General features: G+C 42.5%; 1 protein-coding gene across 2 annotated transcripts in view; it reads right to left on the reverse strand.

The window, feature by feature from the left end:
• Nucleotides 1–5,765: 5,765 nt before the first annotated feature.
• The window catches only part of LOC114588925 (ubiquitin carboxyl-terminal hydrolase 12-like), a 47,850-nt gene continuing 26,588 nt past the window's right edge, over nucleotides 5,766–27,027 (reverse strand). Inside the window, exons 4-9 of one of the 2 annotated variants that reach the window (XM_028714720.2) lie at nucleotides 26,321–26,535; nucleotides 21,773–21,849; nucleotides 18,892–18,975; nucleotides 17,181–17,378; nucleotides 13,505–13,583; nucleotides 5,766–8,289 (exon numbers count right to left, since the gene is read on the reverse strand). In XM_028714720.2, coding sequence (XP_028570553.1) covers nucleotides 8,188–8,289; nucleotides 13,505–13,583; nucleotides 17,181–17,378; nucleotides 18,892–18,975; nucleotides 21,773–21,849; nucleotides 26,321–26,535 — 755 coding nt within the window. In that variant the 3' untranslated portion in view covers nucleotides 5,766–8,187. The remainder of the gene's footprint in view (nucleotides 8,290–13,504; nucleotides 13,584–17,180; nucleotides 17,379–18,891; nucleotides 18,976–21,772; nucleotides 21,850–26,320; nucleotides 26,536–27,027) is intronic. The other variant, XM_028714719.2, reaches the window with a different exon arrangement.

Genomic DNA, 27,027 nt, shown 5'->3' on the forward strand with positions numbered 1-27,027 from the left:
GTAAAATACAAACCATTGATATGCTGGAGCTCTGCAGCCTTGTTCTTTTGTAGCAGCATATTGACTAAAATTAAACCATGCAGCAGAAAATTTGCCTGACTTCTAATTATGTCTCTATTCTCTCCATCTGACAGTACAATTTCCCACTGCAATTAGATCTCATATTTGTTGAAACCAAAACAAGTAAATTAGCGACAAGGGATCACCAAAACTTAGTAATGGTTAATCTTGCTGCATTGATCAGATGAATAATGTGATCTTACTAGGTAAGATATTGGGGGTTTGCATCAAATTTGGACAGAAGAGCAATTTTTGAGTCTGGGGCTATAGTTCGTTTTGCAATCAATTCTGGCTCGTGAAAGGTTTTAAAACAAAAGTCTTTGGCCCAGGGGCACCATGTCCACGCACCCTCATTGGTGGGCAGCATTGCAGCCAGGCCCCAGGCCCACAAGTGATCCAAACAAATGGTATCCTTGGTCCCCACAGTTCCTCCAACAAGCTGTGTTATTTGTTTTAGAAACCCTACTTAGCAAAAGTGGATACATCAGTTGAGTGTTTTTAGAGGATTTTCACTAATTGTAATGAGGAGAGAAATGGGGGGGGGGGGTTGTCCCAAGACCATTCCCATGAAGTATTGCATATTTTTATATCAGGATTTAAAACTAAGGAGATTTGAAGATATAAGGGAATATTATCAACTTAATGAAGTGTTGAAAAGAAGGGTTTTTCAAATAAAACCTCCCAGTTCAAAAGGGATTTGTTAGAAAATAAAATTAAATTAATTTCTAAAATGTATAAACTTTTATTAGAGTGGCAAACAAAAGACAAACAGGTTAAATTGACTATGATCCACTGGGCCAAGGATTTTGGTTATAGCATTGAATCAGCCATGTGGGAGAGACTATGGACAACAGAATTAAAATTTACAGCATTTTATACTCTGAAGGAGAATTATATGAAAATGATGCATCGCTAGCAAATTAGCTAAGATGTACAAATCAAAGTCTAAAATGTGCTGGAAATGTAAAGAAAAAGAGGGTACTTTTTATCATATGTGGTGGTCATGTAAGATGATAAAAGACTTCTGGGAAATGATATATAACGAACTGGAAAAAATGTTGAAAATAACTTTACCTAAGAAACCAGAAGCTTTTCTTTTAGATACCGTATTGGCCTGAATATAAGCCGCACCTTTAAAATTCAAAGGGGTGGGGTGGGGGAGAGAATACCTGAATATAAGCCGCGCCCTTAAAATTGGGTTACAGGCTGAAAATCGCTGAGGTTGGTAGAATTGTAACTCTGAGGCAATTTAAGCCTTTGAACTTGCAAGCCCGCAAAATTTACCGTACAATCAGTAAAATCACAAATCGCTATTGAATCGCTACAATTCCGCAGGCACTCAAGCTTGCAAATCAGCAATAAAACATTTTTTGTTCCATTTTACTGTATGTCTGTTTCAGTAATATCGTAAAAGCCAATTTTTGTAAGGTTGTGAATTTAAGCCACACTTTAACTTTTCACAGTCGGAATTTGGGGGAAAAGTGTGGCTTATATTTGGGCCAATACACTTTTATAGGACCAGAGATCCTGAAGGACCAGACGAAACTATTTTTGTATGTGACCACGGCTGTGCAGACTTAGCCGAGAAATGGAAAGATGGTACAACTCCGACCAAAGAAGAGTGGCAGACAAAATTGATGAACTATGCCGAGATAGCAAAACTTACAGGAAGAAATTGAAATCAGGAAGAGGAGGTCTTTAATAAAGCATGGGGAAAGTTTATAATTTATTTGAAAAGCTATTGTAAACAACTACATATATTGGTAGGATTGACAGAAAACTTGTAGTAAAAAATTGAAGTATGGATTGACAAAGGATTTATAAAAAATAGTTATAATAGAGTTGCAGAGGGGGAAATCATTACATTAAGGATCCACAAGGGGGGGGAGTCAGAAGGGATTATATGTTTATGGTTTTAATTCATTTGTTTATGTAAAATAGAAAATGGAAAAAAAATTATATAAAAAAGTATTGCATATTTTTCCTCCCTTAAGTCTCGAGCTTCTAAATTAAATAAGGAGCTCACTGAGGGTTGTAGCAAAATGCTATAAAACCTCTGACCCATGCTTTCTAGGTGCAGGACAAGAGTCGAAGAGGAAGAGTCTTTATAGTATCTTTTGTTTCTAAACATAATTTATCTGGAATTCAGATTATGACCCCTCCATCACACCTCCATTGGAGCATTCCTGACATAAGTCTTGAAAAATGCTATTTATGATACTTCATATTCTATTTTACCCAGGGTCTTTTTTTCAACCGGCACTTGCCGGAACTCAGTTCTAGCACCTCTCAGATGGGCACCATTGCTTTTTTAAGATAACAAGATGTTCATGGTGAGTTCTAAGAGGGACGCGGGTGGCGCAGTGGGTTAAACCACAGAGCCTAGGACTTGCTGATCAGAAGGTCGGCGGTCCGAATCCCCGCGACGGGGTGAGCTCCAGTTGCTCGGTCCCAGCTCATGCCAACCTAGCAGTTCGAAAGCACGTCAAAGTGCAAGTAGATAAATAGGTAGCGCTCTGGCGGGAAGGTAAATGCCATTTCTGTGCACTGCTCTGGTTCGCCAGAAGTGGCTTAGTCATGCTGGCCACATGACCTGGAAGCTGTATGCCAGCTCCCTCGGTCAATAAAGCGAGATGAGAGCTGCAACCCCAGAGTCGGCCACGACTGGACCTAATGGTCAGGGGTCCCTTTACCTTTACCTTTATGGTGAGTTCTGGCATCTCTTTTTCTAGAAAAATAGCACTGATTTTATCCAAAACATGCTAAACCTTTACATCAAGTCATTTTTAAACAAGTGCTTTATAACGTTTCTGGCACTTTTACCCTTCTTTGGTTTAAGACAGAGATCGCTCTGTAGCCATTCTATTTCTTCAGGCTGGAGGTTTATCTCAAGGAATAACCGATTTATCCAGGCAATAGAAGCAACTTGCAGGCTATACTCCCCAATTTTCTTTAGGTACCCCTTAGCCCTAATATTTAGGTGGCAATCCTGATCCTGAATGTTCTCCAACTGCAGTAATAGGCCAATTTGTGAAGGTTTCATTCCCTTAATGGAGGTTTTATTTTTCAAACTGAGCTCCATTGCTGCATTGGCTCTTTTAGATGTCTCCGTTATGCTGCTGGTTAATTTGACTGTCTTCCTTCAAAGAGGCATTTTGTCAAATACCGCGCCAATTCCTTGCTTATTTGAGATACCAAACCCAAATGATCATTGGATTTATACAAGATCGCTGCTTCTGAAATACGGTATGTGCCCCTGGACAGAAAATTCTACTATCAAATATGATAGGTAGATAAAGTGAGAGATTTGCAGGGCTAGATATTATTGTGCATAAGGCAATGAAACAGTAGTAAGGTCATAAAGTCCTAATGGTGGTTGCCTGGAGATATTCAATCCAAAGCAGAACACTTAGCTGGTTTGCTGTTCTTTCTTTTGTTTTGTATGATTTAATTATGTGCTTGAGTTTCTTTTCTGCTGGATGATGTATATACATTAATGTTTCCCTGGCTCAGAAATGGGGAGCTTGTGGTCTTCCAGCTGTTGTTCAACTCCAGCTCCCATCATTCCCAACCCATTGCCATACTGGCTGGGGCTGATGGGAGTTAGGATTTCAGTAACATCTAGAGGGAAGAGGTTATAGGTGATTTTCAATTATTTCTTACATCTGCTAAGACTTGCCCACCACTAGTTGTTTGCAATGATTTTATCATTCTGAGTAAGTACTCTACACATTAATCTGAACACAGATAACACAGAATGCCTTGATAATCTCACCACAAAAGCAAACCTGTAAGAGGCAACTCACCCCCCAGGTGGCTCGTTGCAACCTTTAAAATCATTAGGCATGACAACTAATCTGCAACAGTAAAAGCAGGAAGGAAAAACTCAACACACTACTGGTTATTCAATTCCAAAGGCCAGTTTTGAATAGCAACCTGCTGGAGACTTGCACTGTGATATTCAAGAAGGCGAAGTGCTTTGCTATAGTTTCCTTGTTGTCTTAGGAAGACAAAGCCCATCACAGCAGCTAGTTTAGCAAGACCAAAACTGAACTTGTTCCAGAGCTCAACAAAAGTGCAACCTATCCTTTGGAATTACTGGAGTCCATGGTAAGTGGTCAGAACTAGATTTTTTGAAGGGGAAGGAAAAAGGCACAGAAAAATGTTTGCATCATGTCATACCCTCCAACTTTCCTCAGATGAAAATTGGGACATTCTATTCTACACCAGTGTCCTTCCCTGAGCCCCCCTACATATGCACACTGTTGATGGAATGCAAGGAAAGGGCTGACAGGCTGAGCTGTCTGAACAGCTTTTTTCAAAGGAGTATGTAACAATACTATACAGGCAAATGTCTTGGTTATATGCTTCTGATTGTGGAGGTGGGATATAGTCATCATGGCTAGTAGCCTTCAATAGCCCTCTCCTCCATGAATCCGTCCAGTCCTCTTTTAAAGACAACCAATTTGATGGCCAACATTGCCTCCTGTGCAAGTGAGGTCCATAGTTTATGTGTTGAATGAAGTACCTCATGGATTTGGGAAAGGTACTCACTATGTGAAGAGACCTTGCAATGGGTCTGCACTACTATCAGTAAGCAGCTGGCACCAGGAAAACTTTAAAAGCTGTATTTATTTGTGAACCATGGACCATCAACGCAGCAGAGCAGCTAGCACTTGCTACACAGGCAAGACTAAGAGCTTATCCACACTTACCTCTCCTCTGTGCTTTTCAGGCAATTTAAAGCTCTGTGTTCAAATGCCCCCCACCCACACTTTTGCTCTGGAGCTTTCCCTGTGAAAACCTGCTCTTTAAAGCTGAATCAGAACAAACAGCAATGCACAGAAACCTCAAATTTCTGTTTGTTGTGCTTCAGCTGAAAGGAGTTTAATCACTGCCCCCAGCCAGCATGCCACCAGAACTGGCAGAAATGATTCTTCTAGCAATGGCTACTGCAGCCTCTTAACTCACAATCCCAGGAGAGACGAGACACATAGACAAAAAAAATATTCAGCCATGCTATCCAGGCCCAGCACTCTGCCTCTTAAGAAATTGCCTCTTAAGAGTGAAATGCTAGGCAGTACATATTTGTCCTGATTTGAGGCAGTCTCATACCTGCACGTATTTGCCATTCGGTTTGTGCATGGCCCCACCTACCCTGTATGAACCTGCCATGTGATTTGACATGTTTTACCTTAATGGCATGTCTTACAGCAGTAGAGGCTACTAAGTCCAGGACCTCCCTACACTGTACTTCACCCAGTCTGTTTAAAAGGGATGAAAAATTCTACATTCTGCTTAAACACTTGGCAATCCCAAGAAACCAGAGTACAATACATTTAGAACTAGTGGGAACTGCCTGACACTGCCCAAAAATTTGTAGAAAATCACCACCAAATGTGGTTTGTTAATGGATAGTGTAATTTGTGTTCAAAAAGTTGCTTTCTCCCCAGAGAGGCATTGTACTGGCATCAGTCAGGCACCTTTGTTATATCTGTTTTGGCACATACTAAAATCTCTGTTTGGGCAAACCTACCCAGACACGTAAAAGCTGCCATGAGCTTTAATTTCTAATTTTAAAAATTGGCTTTCACCTTTGCTAATTTTAATCTATACTTTTGTTTTGCCGTTTTGTCAACCACTTACAAGTTTTATTTATAGGGAAGCAATACACACATTGTGCTAAATAAATGAATAAAAATATATAACTGGCAGGAGTCACTTTATCTCAGCACAGGGTTCTTGTTGTAAAGGTATAATGGGTAGGGAGACCACACATACCACCTTTCAGAGGATAGAAATGGAATAAACATATCCCCTAGTCTAGCATTTAAATTCAATTTAAAAACAGCAACAACGCACATACATTTCATGCATTTCACCATACTCAATCTTTTATTGGAAACATTTCGGCAGTCATTTAATTATACAGAAGCAGCATCAAACCACTCTCTTCACAATAGAAACTGTAGCAAAAGTGCACTTTTAATCTATAGTATATATATCTCTTAATATTTTCTATTTCTTACAAGGCGTTTTATTTGTAAAAGGATTATCACCAATTATACAAAATAGAAGTGAGTGGTCCTATGTTCTGCCTTATGTTCTCCTACATTACTCTGCCATTTGCTGTTTAGTGCGTGCCTTCACACCTGTGACCTTCCTCCGAAGACCTACAAGATGACAGGCTTTGCTTAACGGCCCCATTTTGGGTCTTTACGGGTGGATTTCTAGCCAAGAGAACATTCACATGTAACGCATTATCAAGAGCCAGTTGTCAAAGACTTATTTTATTAGTGATGACAACCTCTGAAGAAAAGATTACTTTTGCATATTTTGGCATTAATATATTAGGCAACATCAGTTTTCTCCCTGAAGTGGTTGAAGTGTGAATACTGAAACCTGACAGTTTGTCCGTTTTTAATTGCAGAATTTGTTGCTAGCAGAATTCTGCCGGGGAGACAATTGTGTAAGAAGACATTAAGAGAATGTGACGTGATGTTTGCACATAATGGTTGGGGTTTTTTTTGGGGGGGGGAGCCAGAGCACAAGTTATGGAATTGCAATTAAGTAGATCTCCTCCTCCTTGACAGTGAGCATGATACGGAGGGCTGCTTTGGGACAAGCAGAGGTGGCTTTAATGTTACAACCAAATGGAAGGCTGAATCTCCATTTCCACTCATGTGTCCCAGTACAGAGTTCCATGTGCTCTAACGCTTACAAGGAGCTGCTGCGCATGTTTCCCATTGCTACAGTGGAGGCAATCCTGATGTTTTTAGAGGACTGCTCAAAGTGTCTCCCTCCACTTGAACATGCTGGGAAGCCATTTCAGGTGAGAATGTCAATTTAGGCACAACAAAGACTCCCCATAGCCAAAACTGGTCACTGGACCCTGGACCACCCCACCCAGGAGGCACAGTGGTGACCAATTCAGGTGGCAGGATAAACAGGGTCAGCAGATCTGGTAAACAGACACTAAGTGAAATTCAGTCTTCATGAGACAGCCTTGTTTTTCTGTTGAAGCAGCAGCCAATCAAGAACTCGGCAATTATACATGGTCCACTTAAATCCACTTAAATTGGATACTTCTCAAGGCATCGGTACATGTTGACCTCAGTTATTTCTTCTTAAACTCCCACCGTTTCCAAAACAAGGATGATTTGTTCATTAATTCTCAGAATTAGTGTTGCCTCTTAATAGGTACTTATAGAATGTAGATTCATTCCAAAAACTGCCTTTTTGTTTGTGTGGGTAGAGTTTGTTATACGCTGAAACAAACAACAAATATATCTATTTTCAGTAGAGGGCACTTTTGGCTTATATAAGAGCTCCAAGAAATACAATCAATTCAGCTTACAGGTCCTCAAAGACTTCCATCTACTTTTTGCTCCTTTAGATTCTGCAATATTGCGGCTTTGAGTAGCGAATACATTATAAAACACATAAAAATAACATTTCAATAAGATTTTGGGGGAAAACAAAGTGGGGATAAATGAAGAATAAGAATAGTGTTGTCTGAAATCAAGATGCTACCCTTTGAGGAAATTCACAACACTATAGGAACAACTTTTTCTTTTCTTTTTTGCAACACACAGAATTAAAGGCATGATATTTCCAATACAATTTAATCTGGCAGCAATCCTGTTTTGGGCCACCAATAGCAGTCAGCAACTTTCTGCAACTCACACCCTAAAACAGGTCTTGAGCTGACACTGAAGACTGAAATCATTCTGCTAGAATACAGAAAAAAAACAGGAGAAATAGAAACCAAGGGACAGTCTCAGGCCATCAACCCTGAATGATGAACTAACTGTATAATGCTACTGAAAAACAAAAAAATATTTCCTTGGTTCTTGAATGTTCAAGCAGGCATATTTCAAGTAGAGGTAACACAGATTTGGGAAGATAACAAGTATAAAATAGCCCAGAAAGAAACCCAAAGCAAGATGCCTTCTTGCTAATGGCAGTTGTCGTCCTTGAGAAAATGTCCCAGTTTATGTCCTGGTGACGTCCTGTGGTCCTATGGCAATGATGAGGTATTGATTTTACTATCACTACAATGTCCTATCTGAGCAGGGGCTTGGTTCCTTTTCTGAAAACATGCAAGATGCTTCAAAGTGCACTGACTTAGTGCCTTGATTCATAGAAGAGGATATATCCAGATTCTGAGTTTTTGGAACCGTCCGGTGTTACTCCATAGAATTCTTCAATTGCTTTAGCATCAATTTTCTGCAATTTAAGACAACAAGAAGATTAAGGAGGGGGAAATAACATCACTACCTGTTGAATCTCACTTAGTGTCTCTCCCCCCCCCCTTTAAATTCAGCAAAATATTTCTGGGAGGTGGTGGTGGTGGTCACAGAGAGACTGCATCAGAATTAAAAGACTTGGAAAATTCACTGGGATTATGCAACCAGCTATTTAATTTGGATTATTAGCCACACATTACCCCTAAGTATACTACAGAAGGACAAAAAATGTTCAAAAACAAATATTTCCTAGCCTAAAAAGGTACCACTGATTAATCAAGCAGGACTTTAATTAAAAAGGGGGCTCATTTTAAAATATAAAAGCTTTCAATTTCTATAGAAACTTAGAAAATAATCTTAGAAAAGCTACAATGGTACCTCGGGTTAAGAACTTAATTCGTTCTGGAGGTCTGTTCTTAACCTGAAACTGTTCTTAACCTGAGGTACCACTTTAGCTAATGGGGCCTCCCGCTGCTGCTGCGCCGTGGCCATGAGATTTCTGTTCTCATCCTGAGGTAAAGTTCTTAACCCAAGGTACTATTTCTGGGTTAGCGGAGTCTGTAACCTGAAGCATCTGTAACCTGAAGCGTATGTAACCCAAGGTACCACTGTATTTTGCTTTAGGCTATGGAACTCTTTGTAATTAGAGACCATGCATCCTTTCCCTCTTAAGATGGTCTATTATCAACAGTAAATTGCATTAATTCTACCTTGTAGTTACTTACTGGCATTGTGACAGCTTATCTTTTCTTTTTTAAAAAACAAACAAAAAAACTGATTTTACTTTCATATGTTTTTTTCCCCTGTAACCTGCTTGTTATTACAATTTAATTTAAAAGTATTTGAAAAAGTTAAAGGAAATGCATTCCTTTAGATTCTCCATGTCAGCGATGGGCAGGAGCCCGAGGAGTAGAGGCATGTGTGTGCAGAGGAGGCAGGTGGGAAGAATAATCTAAGGGGAGGGCCAGTGATTTGTGTGGTTCTGTGGAACCGGTGAGACAGCTGCCTGTGGCGGTAGAAGAGGAGAGTCTGGAGGAGGACACTTCGTCACAGGAGGATTTATCACCAGTGCTAAATCCATTTCATTGATAAGGCCCATACGGTAATGGAAGGTAACATTTGGATGTATAGGTAAAAAACAAGCAGACATTTAATTTATCATAGCTAGCACAGTTCTTCAGAAACCCAAAAATATAAAGAAAACTGTTAGTATTGATCTACAGTGCAAAAGTAGATTTTGGGTTTGATGGATACAATCCAACAGCCCCCCCTTTTTTTGCACTGGGGTGGGCTGGATTGGGCAAATGCATGGATGGAAACCCCAGAAACAAGGTGTGTGAAGGGCCTGAGTTAGCCTGGGATGCACAGGACCCAGAGCAGCACATGATACATCCAAGACTCATCTGGGACTAAAAAACCATGCCAGCTTCAGGTTCACAGCATTTTGTCTGCCTGCCCCGTTCCCTGCCTTCTGCCCTAGCACAAGAGGCAGACCTGTGGATGTGATGGTGGCCCCATCTTTTCATCAAGCCCCATGGTTGCCAAGCTGGGGTTTCCATTTCTGTCCAAATCTATGTTGTATTAGTAAGTACCACCAATATTGAGGTTTTATATTCTTAAAAGATGTGTTAAATAAACTTGGGAGCACTGTTTCTCATAGCCAACACTATTCTTTATTAGACATATTAGGACCCGAAGGCACAGTCGGATCTCACCAACCAGTTCTGGGCACCACAGTTTAAGGAGGATATTGACAAGCTGGAAGGTTTGCAGAGGAGGCAACCAAGATAACAAAAGGTCTGGAAACCAAGCCTTAGGAGGAACGGTTGAGGGAGTTGCGTATGTTTAGCGGGCAGGAGAGGAGATTGAGAGATGGTATGATAGCAGTCTTCAAATATCTGAAGGGTTGTAATGTGGAAGATGGAGTGAGCTGGTTTTATGCTGCTCCAGAGGGTAGGACCCAAACCAATAGATTAAAATTAACACAGAATGAGATTCTGACTAAACCTTATGAAGAAGTTTCTCACATTAAGAGCTGTTCAGTTGAACAGACTCCCTCAGAAGGTGGTGGGTTCTCCTTCCATGGAGGTTTTTAAACAAAGGTTGGATGGCCATTCTGCTAGGGATACTGTAGCTGTGATTCCTGCATTGCAGGGGTTGTGCTAGGTGACACTTCTATGATTCTTTGAAATGTTCATATATGAAGGTGAAAAGGGATATGGGCATTTGGGACTTGCAATGATTGCACCACAGGAGCAGACCTGTGATTCAGATCCTTGCCAACCTCCTGTTGGGCCAAAGCAAAAACAAGTCAAAGACTGGACAAAAACAGCAGAAGGCATAACCAGGCTCTCAATGTCCTGAGTAATGATGGAAGGCAGGCAACTGATACCAATGTCTGATTTAACAGAATCAACTGGGTAGCAGAGGATATGGTATAAGCCATCCAACAAATTCAGGAGGAATCAGACAAGTCACGTCAGGAGATACTAGCAGGTGCTGGGAGGCAAGTTACTAGGGAGAAAAAGGAGAAGATGATTAAATAAAAATTGAGAGCACTCAGAGAACATCACAAAGAAAAACAGAAAAGGCAGCTGGGAAAAGATGAGCCAACACAGGGCTCATAATACAGCAACAAGAAGTCATTACTCGAATTAGACCAATGACAGCTACTCAGATCCAGGCCCTAACCAGGGAAATAGAGCCACTGACAGAATGAACAGTCTTCTGGCTCACATGGGCAGTGAGGCTGTGGAAAAGTCATGGTAGGTCTGCTGGGACTTTAAATGCACTAGCAGAGGCTAATGGTTCAAGAGATCCATTGCACCCCTACCTGTTTGATACCAAGATAAGGATTCCTGAGAAAAGTGGTTCAGGAGCCCAGCTATAGTAGTACTGGGGGAGCTGGATACAATATATTCCAATGCAATCCAGCAGAGACCAACTCAGATCCTGGACGGATATGTAGCCATCAATAAAACAGCAGCTGCAGTTACTGATTTGGTGACACATAAATCTGGGGAGAGAAACTGGGATTCTGAGGACTCAGACAGGCAGTGGTGGGAGGATTCTTCCATCCCATCCAGGCATTTGTCACTTTCAATGTGGAGCAGGATCCAGATGGTGACCCTAGAGCACCAAGGCTTGCCAACGACACCCTAACAGAAACTATAACACTGACAAAGAATACCTGGAGACACGGAATTCCATTTCTAAAAGAAAAAGGAGCAAGAACAGCTGTCCTCCAGAGTGATCTGATGACTCACCCTAGTGGGAACCCCAGAACCAACCTAGCCCCAGGGGACCAGACTGGCAGCAACCCATGCCACAAATGTCAATGGGGAAACTCAAGATAGGTAGGCAGGTGCCACGGCAAAGGGAAGGGTACACACTGTACTTATGGCTTGATAAGGAACGTGGAAGATGTGGTCCTCGAACGATATGGAGACAGACCCATATAAGAGAAAAGAAAGAAAGAAAGGAGGCTAAGCTCTGTCTCTACGGGGTTATTGGCGTCAGATCTAGAATACACTGTGGTCCCTGGGAGCAGAGGCCTTTCCACAACCCATCAACCAACCAGCTGATTACTAATTCTGTAATAAAAATGAAGAACAGATAGGGGAAACCTGAGGGACCCATAACCCTGACCAGTGGCTAAATTGTGGAGGGCTCCCCTCCCCACCCAACAATAAGCCACTTAATTAACCACACAGCTTGGTTGCAATATCTTTTCCTTTAAACAAACAGAACTTTCCCCACACATGAAAAAATCGTTCAGACTAAGAAGTGAAAAGGAAATGGGTTCCAATTTTCATTGCCAGTCCTTTCAACAGCAGTTCTTAAGAAAAAATAGCCAGGGCATGAAAACAACTTCTTCCTGTTTCCGCAGCTATTTTTCACAATCTGATAAACACTTTGACGCTGCTGGCGAAACTATTGGCTTCTGGAAGTGAAAACACATCAGTCTCATGGCAACCAACACCCTTATGTTCCTTGCCCTAATATCAAGAATACTGCAGGATCAATACTGTATTTTTGGAAAAGTTACATCTTCATAGCCTTGAAACTTAGAAGTACAAGTTCTGTGTTGACTCAGAGTGTCTTTTCTAAATGGCCTCCTTTGTCTCTCTGGTGGAAAGCAGTGAATAGTGACAGCACTCTGACCCATTGACTGCTATGTCTAGACGTCAACAGATGTTGCTCCAATCAAACAGGGAAGAGAAAACATGATCTAGACCAGTGTTTCTCAACCTGTGGGTCCCCAGATGTTGTTGGACTACAACTCTCATCATTCCTAGCCAGCATGACCAGTGGTCAGGGATGATGGGAGTTGTAGTACAACAATATCTGGGGACCCACAGATTGAGAACCGCTGATCTCAGTGGACAGTGGACAGTAAATGGGATCAATTTTGTCAAGTGCAGATGTAACATGGGTACTCTGGTTGGCAAATCTGGAACTGGACAGGAACGAAACAGTCCCTCCCTTTCCCCCACTCCAGGGTGATCATCCTCTTTTATTCTGGATATTTAACTGGGATTTTGCACTACCTGTGCATCTATGTAAACCATTTTAAATGCAAGTCACAATTCCTTTGTAAATGAAAGATTGAACACATGCTTTGAAGTGGGTTTGCACACTATGGTTAGAAGAGACGTTTAAAATTATGCTGTTGCCTTTAACAAGGCAACCAACAGAGTCTGTAATAATTTAATCACTTTTCAATATCAACCACCTTCAAGTCAGGGCAGATGATTACCATCACCACCTGTATCACTTGACTTCAGTTGTTCCAGGACCTGCACTGAACCCCAGCCTTCAAGATGGAACTTTATTAATTTTTGCCTCCCTTCTCCTTCCCTTCCCCATCCTGCTCTTTGCTTACTTATGAAGCCCATCCAGGACTTCTGCACTTGTTGCTATGCAAAAGCACCCGGTGGCAGATCTCTTAAGACTCTTTCTCTCCCCGACTCTTTTTAACCCTTATTCTTCTGTGACCATCAGTGGAAAAGAATGAGAAAACAACAGCAAAATAACCACCCACCCAAAGTGTTTATGGGACTGGTAAAAGCAGCTCCACTTTTCACCAGTGAAGGTTAAACGCCTAAATAATGTGTCGTGACAATGACTTACATCCAAGACACCGTAAGAGTTATCACCAGAGTGTGAGAAGGTGGCATAATATATCGACATACCTCTACAATATCATCGTCAAACAGCAACCAAAAACCATGACTCTTCACAATGGTGATGTAATGTCCACGGTTTGGACCACTGGAACAAAACGAAAAAGTTGGTGCTGACCTGTAAAGCCTTTAGCCCTGTATACCTGAAGGAACATTTCCACCTCCATTGGACACTGAGGACCTTCTGATGGTTCCCACCCTGTGAGAAGTGAGGTTACAGGGAACCAGGCAGAGGGCCTTCTCAGCAGTGGCACCGGCCCTGTGGAACGCCCTCCCATCAGATGTCAAATAAAGAAGCAACTATACAACTAGAAGACATCTGAAGGCAGCCCTGTAGAGGGAAGTTTTTAATGTTTTATGTTTTACTGTGATGTTTTAATTTGTTGGAAGTCGCCCAGTGTGGCTAGGGCAACCCAGTCAGACAGGTGGTATATTAATATCATACATTAATGGTTGTCACCGAAACCTACAGGGTTTTTTTAAGTGTGTTTTAAGGATCCACACAGCAATGTAGGCCTAATTCTTAGCAACCTGGGAATCTGTGTCTATGCTCTACCACTTCAAGCAGATGGCGGTTCACAAGACTGAACAGCCCTCCAAACGAAAACATTTCATGTGCAGGGCAAACTAGTCAGGGTAGAGGTTAGGCTGCAACCCTTCTCACTGCCATTTACTGTTCTTTGGGAAAGGACTGTGTGACTCAACAGCAGCACACATGCTTCGGATGCTGCTGGCCCCTGACTCAACCCCCAGCATCTCCAGGCAGGGCTGAGAGGAACTCCTGAGCCACTGCCAGATAGTGCAGTCACGACTGAACTAGATTGACCAACATTCTGACCATGTCTAAGGTAGCCTCCTATGTGCAGGTAATGCTCCCTTTTGCCATTTTTAATTGGCTATCCTTGTTAACTCGGTGCTGATGAATTCTCACCAGGTGGCGCTGACTCCATGAAAATATAAACCTTTAAAAACATTTGGTCAAACTATACTGCTTTAAATAATTTCATTGTTCCAATAATAGATTTTATTTCAATTTCCTTTTCAGAGAAGATGGGAGCAGCCTACACCTGGCTTCTACAAATAACTCAGCATTTCTAAACGATCAGTCGAAAACATTAATTCATGTATAATTTGTGTGTGCATCAAGCAAATGTCTTAAATTACTGTAGGGGGCGGCAGGGAGTGGGGGAAATCCAACAATAGTTTTTTGCTTTTTAAAAACAAATTGAGAACTCTTCCTTGATTGTACAAATGAGATGGAACACATTAAGCTACTGTAACATATAAAATAGTTATCAGTCATCTGTCACCTGCAGTCCTGAGCAGCTATTCCCTAGTGAGCTACCCTCTGAGATGCAGACTTATTATTATTACTAGTATCACAACCACATTTATTACTTGCCCTTCACTAGCAGGGCCCGGGGTGGGTGACAACAATTTAAAAAATCAGTATTAAAAACAGTTAAAACAAACTACAAGCACAGGCTTAGTGTGCATCCTGAAAACATACATCTCAAGCCATAGCAAAGAGGTGCCTCTTTCACATTTCCTGAAATGTGAAATTCCACAACTTAGGGGTTGCCAGAGGTGATGCCCTCTGCAGGGATACAACCGCCACCCCTTCTGAGGGCAGTAGAACTACCAAGACAAACTACCAGGTACTCTGCTGATTTTACGCCCGGAGTGAGTCTGTAGGGAAGGAGAGGGTCATTTGGTGCCTAAGTCAATTAGCATTTCAAACACTAGTGTGAGCCCATTGAACTAGGCCTAGAAACAAACCTGCAGCCAATGCAGCTGTGTTAGAACAGGAGCTATATGAGTTCTATAGGGAAGCCCAGCCAGTAATCTGGCTGGAGCATTGTGAACCAGATGAAGTTTATGAGTTGTCTTTAAGGGCATATTGGAATAATCCAATCTGGAAGTTACCAGAGCATGGAGTACAGTGGTTAAGTCATCGCTGTCTAGAAGGGGCTGTAGTTGGCAAACCAGCAGCAGCTGGAAGTAGGCATTCCTAGTCACTGAGGCCATCTGAGCCTCAAGTGATAATGTTGAATCCAGCAGTACACCCAAGCTACAAACCTGCTCCTTCCACGGAAGTGCAACCCTGTCCAGAGCAAGCCATCTTCCCACGTCCTTGACTTGAGAACTTGGAACACATAACATCTCTGTCTTTTCAGGATAGTTTCTATTTCTTGGTCCACATCCAACCCACCAATACCTCCAAACACCAGTATAGCACCTCAGCCACCTCTCCTGACTCAGATGGGAGAGACAGATAGCGATGGGTGTCATCCACATATCCCTGCAAGAACCCTGCAAGACATCGCAGGAAAGCTCCCACAGTGTCAAACATAGCTTACCATAGTTACTTTGTGGAAATGCCCCTGAAGATATGAGAAAACTATTGAAGTACAGTGTGCTCAAGTCTCACTTTTTTGAGCCAATCCATCAACAATGTCACCAAACAGGGCAACTGAGGCAGTTTCAGAGCAAGACAGAAATGGATCCAGATATTCAGTCTCCTCAAAGCATGCCTGAAGCTGGACCAACACCACCCTCTCAAGTACCCTTGTCTCAAAAAGGGATATTTGTAAACAAGTACCGCCCCAGCGGGAAGGTAAACAACGTTTCCATGCACTGCTCTGGTTTTTCCAGAAGCGGCATAGTCATGCTGGCCACATGACCCGGAAAAACTGTCTGCAGACAAACGCTGGCTTCCTCAGCCAGTAAAGCGAGATGAGCGCCGCAACCCCAGAGTCGTCCGCAACTGGACTTAACTGTCAGGGGTCCTTTACCTTTTTAATGGTTGCTTAACACTTCCAGGTAGAGGGAGGTTCTAAGGAGGTTCTAAGGAAGTTCAGAGTGGGTGGTACCTCTCCCTCCTCAAATGAAGCACTGATCACTCCCTGGACCCACCCAGTCTATCTACTATGGCCAACTTTAAGAAGCCAAGATGGTCAAGGGGGTAGGTGGTCAACCACACTTCTTCAAGCTGGTCTTCATCCTCAGACATGCAGGTCACTAAAGTACAAAGACAACCTATGTGCTCCACAGCAAAAGTGAGTACACTCAGGAGAGATCATGCTGATAGCTCCACATACATCACCATTCCACAATGTGATGAGAGTCTCAACATGTCAGCTGGGAAATCCCCCAGAGCATTCAGGAATCCACCAGACTCCATAATTCTGAGGGTAGACCATCCTATGGGAAGTGCCATCAGCTGGTGAAGACAGGTAGCAAAGAGCAGAAGCAGAATGAACAAGAGGGGGACTACTTTGCACAAGAGAAGAGAGGTGAAAGCTGTAGGAAGATTTCCTTTAAAGTGTTTTGAGAGAAGACTTGTAATAGAGGACATGCAAGACACTCTTGTGTTCCTCCAGGTGTTGCTGGACCACAACTCCCAGCCAAAATGATCAGGGAACCAATTATCATAGGCGAATTATCTTGAACCTGTAGTTCTGCAACATCTGGAGGGCCACATTCTCCCCACCAATGAAGTAAGAGAAAGCTTGAACAGACCAAAGAGACATGCAGTCCAGCACCTGTTCCTACAGCGGCCAAGCAAACGCTTATGGGAAGCCCACAAGCAGAATGTCTCCAAACAGACAGAGAACAAATATTTTCCCCAAATACATAGCAAATGCTATATCACATGGTATGAATGTGATCCCTCATAGTTTACCTGCCGCAATGAATAACTACAGCCACAAGATCATACATCCTATCTGGGTTTGAAGCATCTCCTGAAGTGTTGAAGAGTCGAAGCTCCAAAGGAAAGACTACACGGTAGGAAAGTTTGGTATATCGATGCAGGTGGTCTATGTATTTGAATCTTTTCAAGTGCAGAGAAAGAATGATGGGCAACTTTTTCACTCGCATCCTAGGTCCACAAAATAAGACCAAAAGAGAATGAGATGGTGGAGGGTGGAATTCCATGTTATGAAATCACTCTGAATTCTAAGAAAGATTGTTTAAAACAGTAAACATGGTAAGTTATTCAAATAAATGGATAGCTTTTTCAATATTAGCAAATCTGAAACATTTCTCAGTGCCTCTTTTGTGCAACATTGGGAAGAATCAGTGAGGCTGTTTGCCAACCTGCTGCCCTCTAGATGTTTTGAACTACAACTCTCATCAGCCTCAGCCTACAAGCCCTCTTGTGCTGGCTGAGGTTGATGGAAGTTGGAGTGCAAAATATCTAGAGGGCACAAGGTTGGTGAAGGCTGAGAAAGAGCATTATGGAGCATCTGGACTCAAAGCAACTTCTTATATGGCCCAAAAGCATCCGTCTCTCATCACAACAAGGAAAGCAGAAGAAAGAATGAACTCTGCCTTTTGGCTCTGGCTGCTATTGACTAAGAAATAAGAACAATTGATTTTCTCCTGTATCCGTGAGAAAAGTAGGAGGCAAAAGTGGTAACACTTACTCTTACCCAACCATCCAAGTCAGATGGCTTTAATTTGTTTTTGCAGGTTATCAGTCGGCATTTTCCAAAAGGAGAAAATATTGAACAGAAGATATTTGATTGGCTCTGCTTCAAAACACAAAATATGTTCCTGCTTTGTATTGAGACATGACAGCTTTCTTTTACATAAGTCACACAGGATGAAGCTTATCAGGGTCGCAGCCTACAGATGTAAACCTTCAAACACTCTGCATCAAGAATACGAAGTTTTGTACCTGCTAAATTCTGCAACTTGCTGAGTTAAGTCTCTTATTTTGCATAAATCATTCATCACCTTTTATAAAATAGGTTTGAACAATTGATTCAGATTCTGAAAGTCATGCACAGAGCTTCTTCAGGGCACCCTCAACCAATGCCTGGCTATTGGAAACTTAGTTTAGTCATCCTTCCAGCACCTGAGATTTCAGCAGGCATAGTTTCAAGAAATCCATCACAAAAGTGGGGCACCCCACAAGCAAGCAAAAAAAGTGGGGTTCAGCAACAGAAAGTCTAGGGAATACAAATTGTTCCAAACTGCAGTTGCTTTGAAATAAGTGCTGCTTTGTAGCATGGAGAGTTCCCACCACCACCACCATCAAAGCAGTAAACATGCAATATCATGTTTGGTGTTTTTCTGTACTCATAGTATTGCAGCAGACACACCTGGCTCTCTATATAATGTATTGTCCCTAATTCAAACAAAAGAGAACTGTAACCAACATATCTTATTTTTATTGAGAACCAGGGTGGTTTAATGATTAAAGTGCTGGACAAAGGAAGACACAAGTTCGGATTCCGAATGGACTTTTCTATCACTTTTTCTTATCCTAATCTATCACACAAGGCTATTGTAAGAACAAAAGGGGATGGAGAACCATGCCTACTGCCTTGAGTAGATTGGAAGAAAAGTGACATAAAAATGCAACAACCAATAGCTTTTAGGCTTACCTCTTTTGCGCTTCCTGTTTGCTGCGACACTGCTCACAGTAGTATTTTTGATCACTGCACAGAGTCTCAGAATTACTGAATTTCCTGTAAAAATGGGAAGTTAAATCAGAGTTAGGGTAGTTAGGGCAATTAGCCAAGTACTGCGAATCCCATTTTTCAAAAGCCAAAGCCATGGATCCCCTACTTTTGAAAATGTTGGTATCTCTGTCATAGTTTTTGTTATGTGAACAGCATTCAATGAGTCCCAGTGCAAAACCAGGATGTGAGTCTTCTGCACCTTGCTCCTGTGCAAGTCATGTGACCTACACAAGAGCACAGCCGCCCAAAACAGGATGTTCCGGACAATTGACAGGTATGTGTCACAGGCCCCCTGGGTGGGTTACATGGACCACCAATTGGCAACCACTGAGTTAGCACATTCAGGCGTTTCACCACCAACCAAGAACTCCTGTTTGATCATACCTCATATTGGGGAGCAGTTTACCTATGAGAGTGCCTTACCCCATTTACGCCCACTCAACCATTTCAATTGGTGGAACTGGCACTGTTTCAGGTGCCACATTAATACCTGCTCCGCATTTGTAAGCACTTAATAATAATAATAATAATAATAATAATAATAATAATAATAATAATTTATTTATACCCCACCATCAGGCTGGGTTTCCCCAACCACTCTGTGCAGCTTCCAACAAAGATTAAAAATACATTAAAATCTTTTAATGTGGCAGCACCTCCATTTTGGAACTCCCTGCCTATTGATATCAGGCAGGCGCCTGTACCGTACTCTTTTTGGCACCTGCTAGAAACACTTTTATTTAGACAAGCCTACCTAGATATTTAGAAAGGTGGTGCAAGTTTTGTTTTCAATTTATTGATAATTTTAATTTTTTGAAAGTTTTAAATTATTGTTGTCAATTCCTTTTCATATTTTTTTGTTTTGTTTTGTAAACCACATTGTTTTGTTTTACAATCAAGCAGTGTATAAATTTTATGAGATAAATAAATCTGTTTTTTATTTATACTATAGCAAACTCAGGTTCGCGGGAGAAAACTCACATCCCATCCGGCCCACAAACTGGACACCCGGCAGGATGAGGCTGAAGCTTCCTCTGTCACATGATTTATTCTGCCACATGTTCCTAAGGCTCCATTCCTCACATTTCTGCACCACAGGGATAGGGAACTTGTAACTCAAATCCCAGCAACTCCAATGAGAGCTGAGATATAAGACCTGTGGAAAACCACTACTAGTCTGCACAGGCAATAATGTGTTGGATGAGGGTAATGCTATCAATGGCTACTAGTCACAATGCCTACACTCTGCCTCCAGTCGGAGGCAGTAATATCAGCAGCTGGAAACCACAGAGTGCTGTCACATTCATGTCCAGCCCTGTTACTCAACTCAGTAGAAGGCAGATGATTACCTGATTGACTGAACTGATATCCTGCCCTTCCTTCCAAAGGAGCCCCAGGTGACTTCCTATGTTCCCAAGGCTTCCCATTTCTAGCATAAGTGAACTTGCTCGTTTTCATCCCTTCATTGGTGTGATGTGAACAATGGGTTAAATGACAGTGCTTGGGCTCATGTCTGGAGGAAGCACATCCCCTACGTCTGGATGCTCTGAGATAAGGGTGCCGAGTCATTCACCCTCCCATTGGTACGTGTAGAGATGGGTATAATAATCTCTAGCTTTCAGTATGTCTTGTGTATGTCCTGAGGTCCATGTTCTGTCCTGATGCTGTCAGGATCCAACTCTGAATCTGTGAGAGTCAAGAAAAGAGGCTGTGGTTTTTACATGGTGGTAGTGCTAGCAGATTTATCCGTACACATGTTATCTTTACTTCAAAGCCCAGAAGAACTTTATATAGAAGATAGTACTGTTTCACCTTGCTTTGTATCTGGGGACTCTGGAAGCTGTTCTGCTGGGAGCAGGAAATCTCTGAAGACTCTGCTGGGGCTCTGTATGCTCTGCTGATACATCACACTGGCTGAGGTATGGTGAACTACCAAACTTTCTCAAGGACTGCCTCTTCCCATATGAACCTACCCGGACCCTGAGATCATCCTCTGAGGTCCTTCTTCATGTGCCTCCTCCGCAAGAGGTCAGGAGGGTGGCAACACGAGAATGGGCTTTCTCTGCAGTGGCTCCCCATCTATGGAATGCTCTCCCCAGGGAAGTTCGCCTGGTGCCTTCACTATACATCTTTAGGAGCCAGGCAAAAGTGTTCCTTTTCAACCAGGCCTTTGTCTGACTTGATCTACATCCTATACCCTTTTTTAAAATGCTGGCTCTTTGCAGTTTTTGTTTTTGATTGGGTTGTTGGTTTTGTTTTGATTTTATGTATTTGATATTTTATGTGAACCACCCTGAGACCTTCAGATATCGGGCAGTATAGAAATTAAATAAATAAAATAATAATAATAATTGACCTGCACAAGTCACCAACATGCTTGCTATGGGGACTCTGGCTTTTCTCCCCACCCCACCCATCTGTCAAAATTTAGAGGATATGTTCCTTGGGGAAGGATACAACTTTTTAATGACATCACTCAGTAAAACAGTATTCATGACGACCTCCAAACATTTTGGACTATGACTCCCATCAACTCCAGCTAGCACAACCATCGCCAAAACATCACTGGCTGTTTCTAAACAGAGGTTGGATTGTCACCTGCCAGGGATTTTTAAGTTGTAAATCCTGCACTGCAAGGGACTGGCTTAGACCCTTGGGGTCCCTTCTAACTCTTCAATTCTAGGATTCTATGATCCGGAGGTTAGCAAAAGGCTCCTGTAAAGTGTCATATATTGACAGCATTACACAAGTGCTTATCTGGGAAGCTCTTGAGGTGTTTGGGTTTTTTTAAAAAAAAAAATACCTCAAACAGTGTGTTATTGATGTATTTTGTTCCACATCAATTGAAAGGTCCAGAAAGTCCTCATCTTTGCTGCTAACCTTGAAAAGAAAAAAAGAGGCAGTGTAAGTGGAATAAAAATAAGCAAGTTTAGAAATGCTAAAACGTAAGAAAAGTCTACTGGATCAGACCACTGGTCCATCTAGTCCAGCATCCTATTCTCACAATGGCAAACCAAGTGCCTGTGGGAAATCTACAAACAGGATGCGAGCACAAAAGCACACTCCCCTCTTGCAGTTTCCGGCAACTGCTATTCAAAAGCATCACTGCTTCTGACTGTGGAGGCACAGCACAGCCACCATGGTTAGTAGTCATGTTCCAAGTTTAAGAAAGAAGACATCTTTAATACAGGCAACTTCCGGTTTAGGCATGTCAGAATAATGTGCAATCGCGCACACTGCCAAACCTGGAGGTAGCCCCCAAAAACCACAAAAACATCATGCAAAGGGACAGAGTGGGGGCAAGCGGGCTTATGCAAACTCCGCCAATGCACGCAGAACCCCCGCACAGAATGAGGATTGCCTGTACTCAAAAGGAAGTATGAGAAGGGGTGGCCACAGAAGCAATGACAAGTGGTAGGAAGGGGAGCACCAAACAGGAGTGCCCAAGAATCCTTGGCAATACTGCAGAGAATGATGGACACGGCTCTTTGATCTCATGCAGTCAAGCATCATTTGACACCCAGCATCCTCTCGCACTCATAAATCAATACCACAGCTTATAATACAAATTCATATGCTATAGATCAGCTTTCCCCAACCTGACAGCCTCCAGATACTGACTGGGGCTGACGGAAGTTGTAATCTCAAACATCTGGAGGGTATTAGACTGAGGAAGGCAGCTATGGACCACTGGCTTTCTATTAATGGGTTGCAACCCCCAAATTAGTCATCACCTGACCTCAGTAGGGGCATACCAGTTCCACTAACATTTGTTTTTTTATTAATTTTTCATCCTTATTTTTTTAAAGAGATAAACAGAAAGCCAGGGAAGAAAGGAAGGCAAGGAAGAAACAGACAACAAAATTACGTAACATAACTCTCCCTGCCCCCTGCAAACCCAGGGATTGTAGTTTGCTCCCCTGCCACCACACTACAATTCCTAGGGTTTTCCTGCAGAGAAGGAATGACTGTCAAACTGGTATGTCTGCAGTGAGAAATAAAGACAAGGAATAATTAAAAGATGCTAAAGAATCAATGTTGAGCCCCATGCTGCCTCTTATTGCCTCTCTTCATATACTGGAGAACATGTTGGATCAATTGCTGGACTTCAACTCCCTTCATCCCTGACTAGTTCCCCTCCCTGCTGTCATAAAACTTCCATGTTCAGAAGCTATTGTATTTTAAATCTGGTGCTCAAACAAACAAACAAACCAACCAACCAACCAGGAGGCGGGCTATTGCCCTCACGGCAATTGCCCTAGAGGAATCTGTGTAGCCACAATGGGAAGCTGCAAATGGCTTTCCAGTCTAAGCTTCACATTGCTGGTTGGAGTTAAAGGTTTCAGGTCTGAAAAGGTTGAAGACTGCTGAAGATAAGAGCATAAGAGGAGCTTGCTGGATCAGGCCAGGATCCCATCTAGTCCAGCATCCTATTCTCACAGTGGCCAGACAGGATTCTTGTGAGAAACCAGCAAGCAGGATCTGAGCACAAGAGCACAGTCCCTTCCTGTGGCTTTCAGCAGCTGGTATTCAGAAGCATTGCTACCTCTAACTGTGAAGGTAGAGCACAGCCATCATGGCTAATAGCCATCAATAGGCCTTTCCTCCATGAAACTGTCTATTCCTCTTTTAAACCCATCCAGGCTGGTGACGATCACCGCCTCTTGTGTGAGTGAGTTCCATAGTTTAACTATGCACTGCATAGGAATACTTCCTTTTATGTGTCCCGAATCTTCCAGATAGCTGCTCAGCCTCTTCTCAAAATAAGGGGCAGTTGCAGGCTACATGTAGTTTCATCCACTCAGAACACCTCCCCATATAAAATGACAATCTAAGCAGAACACTATTTGTCCAATCAGCAATTCCATTGGTGCAAATGGAAGCCTTCTTTCCAGTGCAAAGGCACGTGCAACTTCCCCCATCCGACCCAGACAGGGACTGCAGCTGGGCATGGTCAGGTTTAAACCCCTCCCCACTACTCCCTTGATTGGCTCTGAATTCAGCTCACCTGTGATTGCTATTTATATTTAAAAAAACAAACCATTCACATAACTGTTAATTGTGTGAGTGGGGTTATATTTAGTTTGGCCTTTGGAAAGCCTTGCATTGGCGACAGGCAATTGCCGCAGAACCAAATTTTCACAACCTGCGCCATGTCGGCTGAGAAGATCCCTTTAGAATGGAGCAGGTATCAAAACCAATGCTATTTTTAAAGCACATTAAGTTTAAAAGCCCACTCGAGATTCCCCCCTCTGCTTAGGACTTTACTTTTCCGAAATAGGTCAGGATCTAGAGAGCTATTTTAGGAGTCCCACACACGTACGCATGCGTGCGCACACACACACACTGCTTTGGAAGCTCATCTCTTGTTTTCAAAGGCAATTCACCGTATAGCAGAAGGGACTCTTTGAGAAACACATCCAAAGCAAGTCATGTAGTTCCTTGGATGCAGGACATGCTGATTGACTGGATTTGTTCCAGGAAACGATGCAAATTAATGGCTGGCTGACTTAACTGGTTCCTATTTCAATCTTCTTCAGACTGAAATGCATCTTAAGAAGAGCCCTGCTGGATCAAGTGAAGTAGATTTTCACTTCAAACCTGTTTCCAAGAGTGATAAGGCAGATGCATCAAGAAAGTCTAAAGTACGATGGCAAAAACCAGCAAAACTGATAACACTGACTGTTCCATATAGCTGCCATGGCTTACAGCCATTTGTCTACTCCAGCCTTTGCCCGCCTGGTGCCCTGCCTGGTGCCCTCCAGATATTTTGAACTACAATTCCCATCAGGGTATCGGCTGCAGCTGATAGGAGCTGCAATCCAAAACATCAACAAGGTATCAGGCTGTGGTGAAGGCTGCTCTACTCCTTCAGTCTATGGGGAACTCACCTTAAATCTCCCCTGGTTATCTTAGACAGGTGACATCCACACCACACATTAAAGCACATGGCTTTCAGTTCCCAGAATCCTGGGAGCTGTGGTTTACTCTTAACAGATCTGAAATACAAAGCACCATTAACAAATGGCATTTTCCAAGCTTCTTCGCGGGGAGTCATACGCATGAAATGTGCTTTAAATGTATGGTGTGGATTACCTTAGATTCCCCCCCCCCCCCAAAGTAGTCAACATATTCATACCTTCTTATTTGACTCATTTTTTCATTTCGTTAGCATACTAGCCATGAAGCTAAATATACAAGGCCTTTGCTGGATTACCTAAGACATGCCACCAATCACCTAGCTTGATGGTCTTGGTGTTACTGGGCTTCTGGAACCTGCTTTTTAAAAAATCACTCATCCTCCCAAGCCTTTGGAGTTATCTGATTGTTCAAGGTCTCTGTGTAGTTAATGGCCATTGCAAAGAAAGTTTGCTTGACACTTTTCTTTTAATTTTTTTGGCGGCTGCTGTGTTCCTTATTTTATTTAAACTGTGTTTTATTGGTTAGATGTAGCAATTGTTTTGTTTAAATATTATTTGTATCCCATTATGGGATCCAGAATGAATGAAGTGCACACTTAAAATGTAATAAAACAGGTAAGACCAAAGTTATCACCATACTAGACTACCCAGCATTTACCACAGGGATGGAGAATGTTTTTCAGCCTGAGGGCCACATTCTATTTGGGCAACCTTCTGGGGGCCACACGGCACTGGTGGGTGGTGCCAGAGGTGAAGAAGGCAAATAAATAAATGTGAATTTCTAGCATTCATCAGGCAAGCATGCTAGGACACATTCTAGCAAAGCAAAAACACTCAAGGATGGTGAGAAGCAAGTCTGGTAATGGATGCGGCCTAGAAAGAGTTCTAAGGACCAGATGGAGAAGCCTGGAGGGCCAGATTTGCCCCCCCCCCCTCACCCGATGAGGTTCTTCACCTCTGATCAAATACTGACACATCACACTTCTTGCAAAACCGCTTTCCTACATCATTGTGGGACCTTGTGCCCCTTCTGTCTGGTATCCCATAACAGAGTAAATTATTGCAAACAACACACACTAAAAACCCCTCCTCTGTGATCATGAGGAATCAAGAAGTGAAAAACAGGCATGCGCAGGAGGTGGTAGCATAAGTCTGAATCACACATCACCAAGGGAGAGTGGTCACTGGGTGACTTTAGTCCAGTTATAGTCTCTCAGCCTAACCTACCAGGGTTGTTGTGAGGATAAAACTGGGAAGGGGAACCACGTATACCACCTTGAGCTCATTGAAGGAAAGGCAGGACAGAAATGAACAAAAAGAAAAGAAGTCATACTCTGAGTAGGCCCACTGAAATCAATGGACCAACATACTCTAATGGCTTATTGTTGGATAAGGAAGAGCTTTGGGGGATTTAAAGAACAACAACATACAGATTCACAGGTAAGACATCTGGTTTCATTGGTTAGTGTCCCCTGGAAGATTTCATGGACCCAAGTGTGGTCCACCTTCTCCCCTTTGCTTCTATTCCGCAGCTTGCCATTTTGCTTTTCCTGCTTCTTCTCATCTCGTAGTAAGTCAGCAATCCTGTTCAGCAGGTAGTTCAGTAATTCATGTGCGTCCTGTTGCATGGTGTTGTTGAAGAGTTCTGGCAATGAAGATATGCAAGACAAACAAAAGGAAGGGCGATTAAAATGCTGTTAGGTCACTCGCAGCGTACAGTTTCAGTTACTTCTAAGATGAAGTAAGGTGGGGCAGAAGGGGGTGAAATGCACTGCGTAATACTGTTCCTCTTAATCATGCCACATGATATTGGTGCTCCACTCTGCCTCATTAAGTCTGGAGAGTTATTTAGAGACCGACAATGGACACAAGGCTTAGGTAAGACACAGCTGACTGGCTGAGGCACAGAGTGCTTTTAAACTAAGCTGGATTGATTGCTGCATGTATTTTTATATGCATATATTAGATCTAGCAGAGAAAGTGCGGATCCACTATGGAGATTCCCAGTACTAAGGCATATAAAGTCTTAAAGAACTTAGAAGCAGGATACCTAGCATACCACTTCCCCTCAGACATTCCTGGCCAATGGATAAGATCTTCAGACAAAGCCTTGCTGGCTATACTGAAGCCTCTGGGA

The sequence above is a fragment of the Podarcis muralis genome, chromosome Z (assembly GCF_964188315.1).
Source record: "Podarcis muralis chromosome Z, rPodMur119.hap1.1, whole genome shotgun sequence".
NCBI classification, from domain to species: Eukaryota; Metazoa; Chordata; class Lepidosauria; order Squamata; family Lacertidae; genus Podarcis; species Podarcis muralis.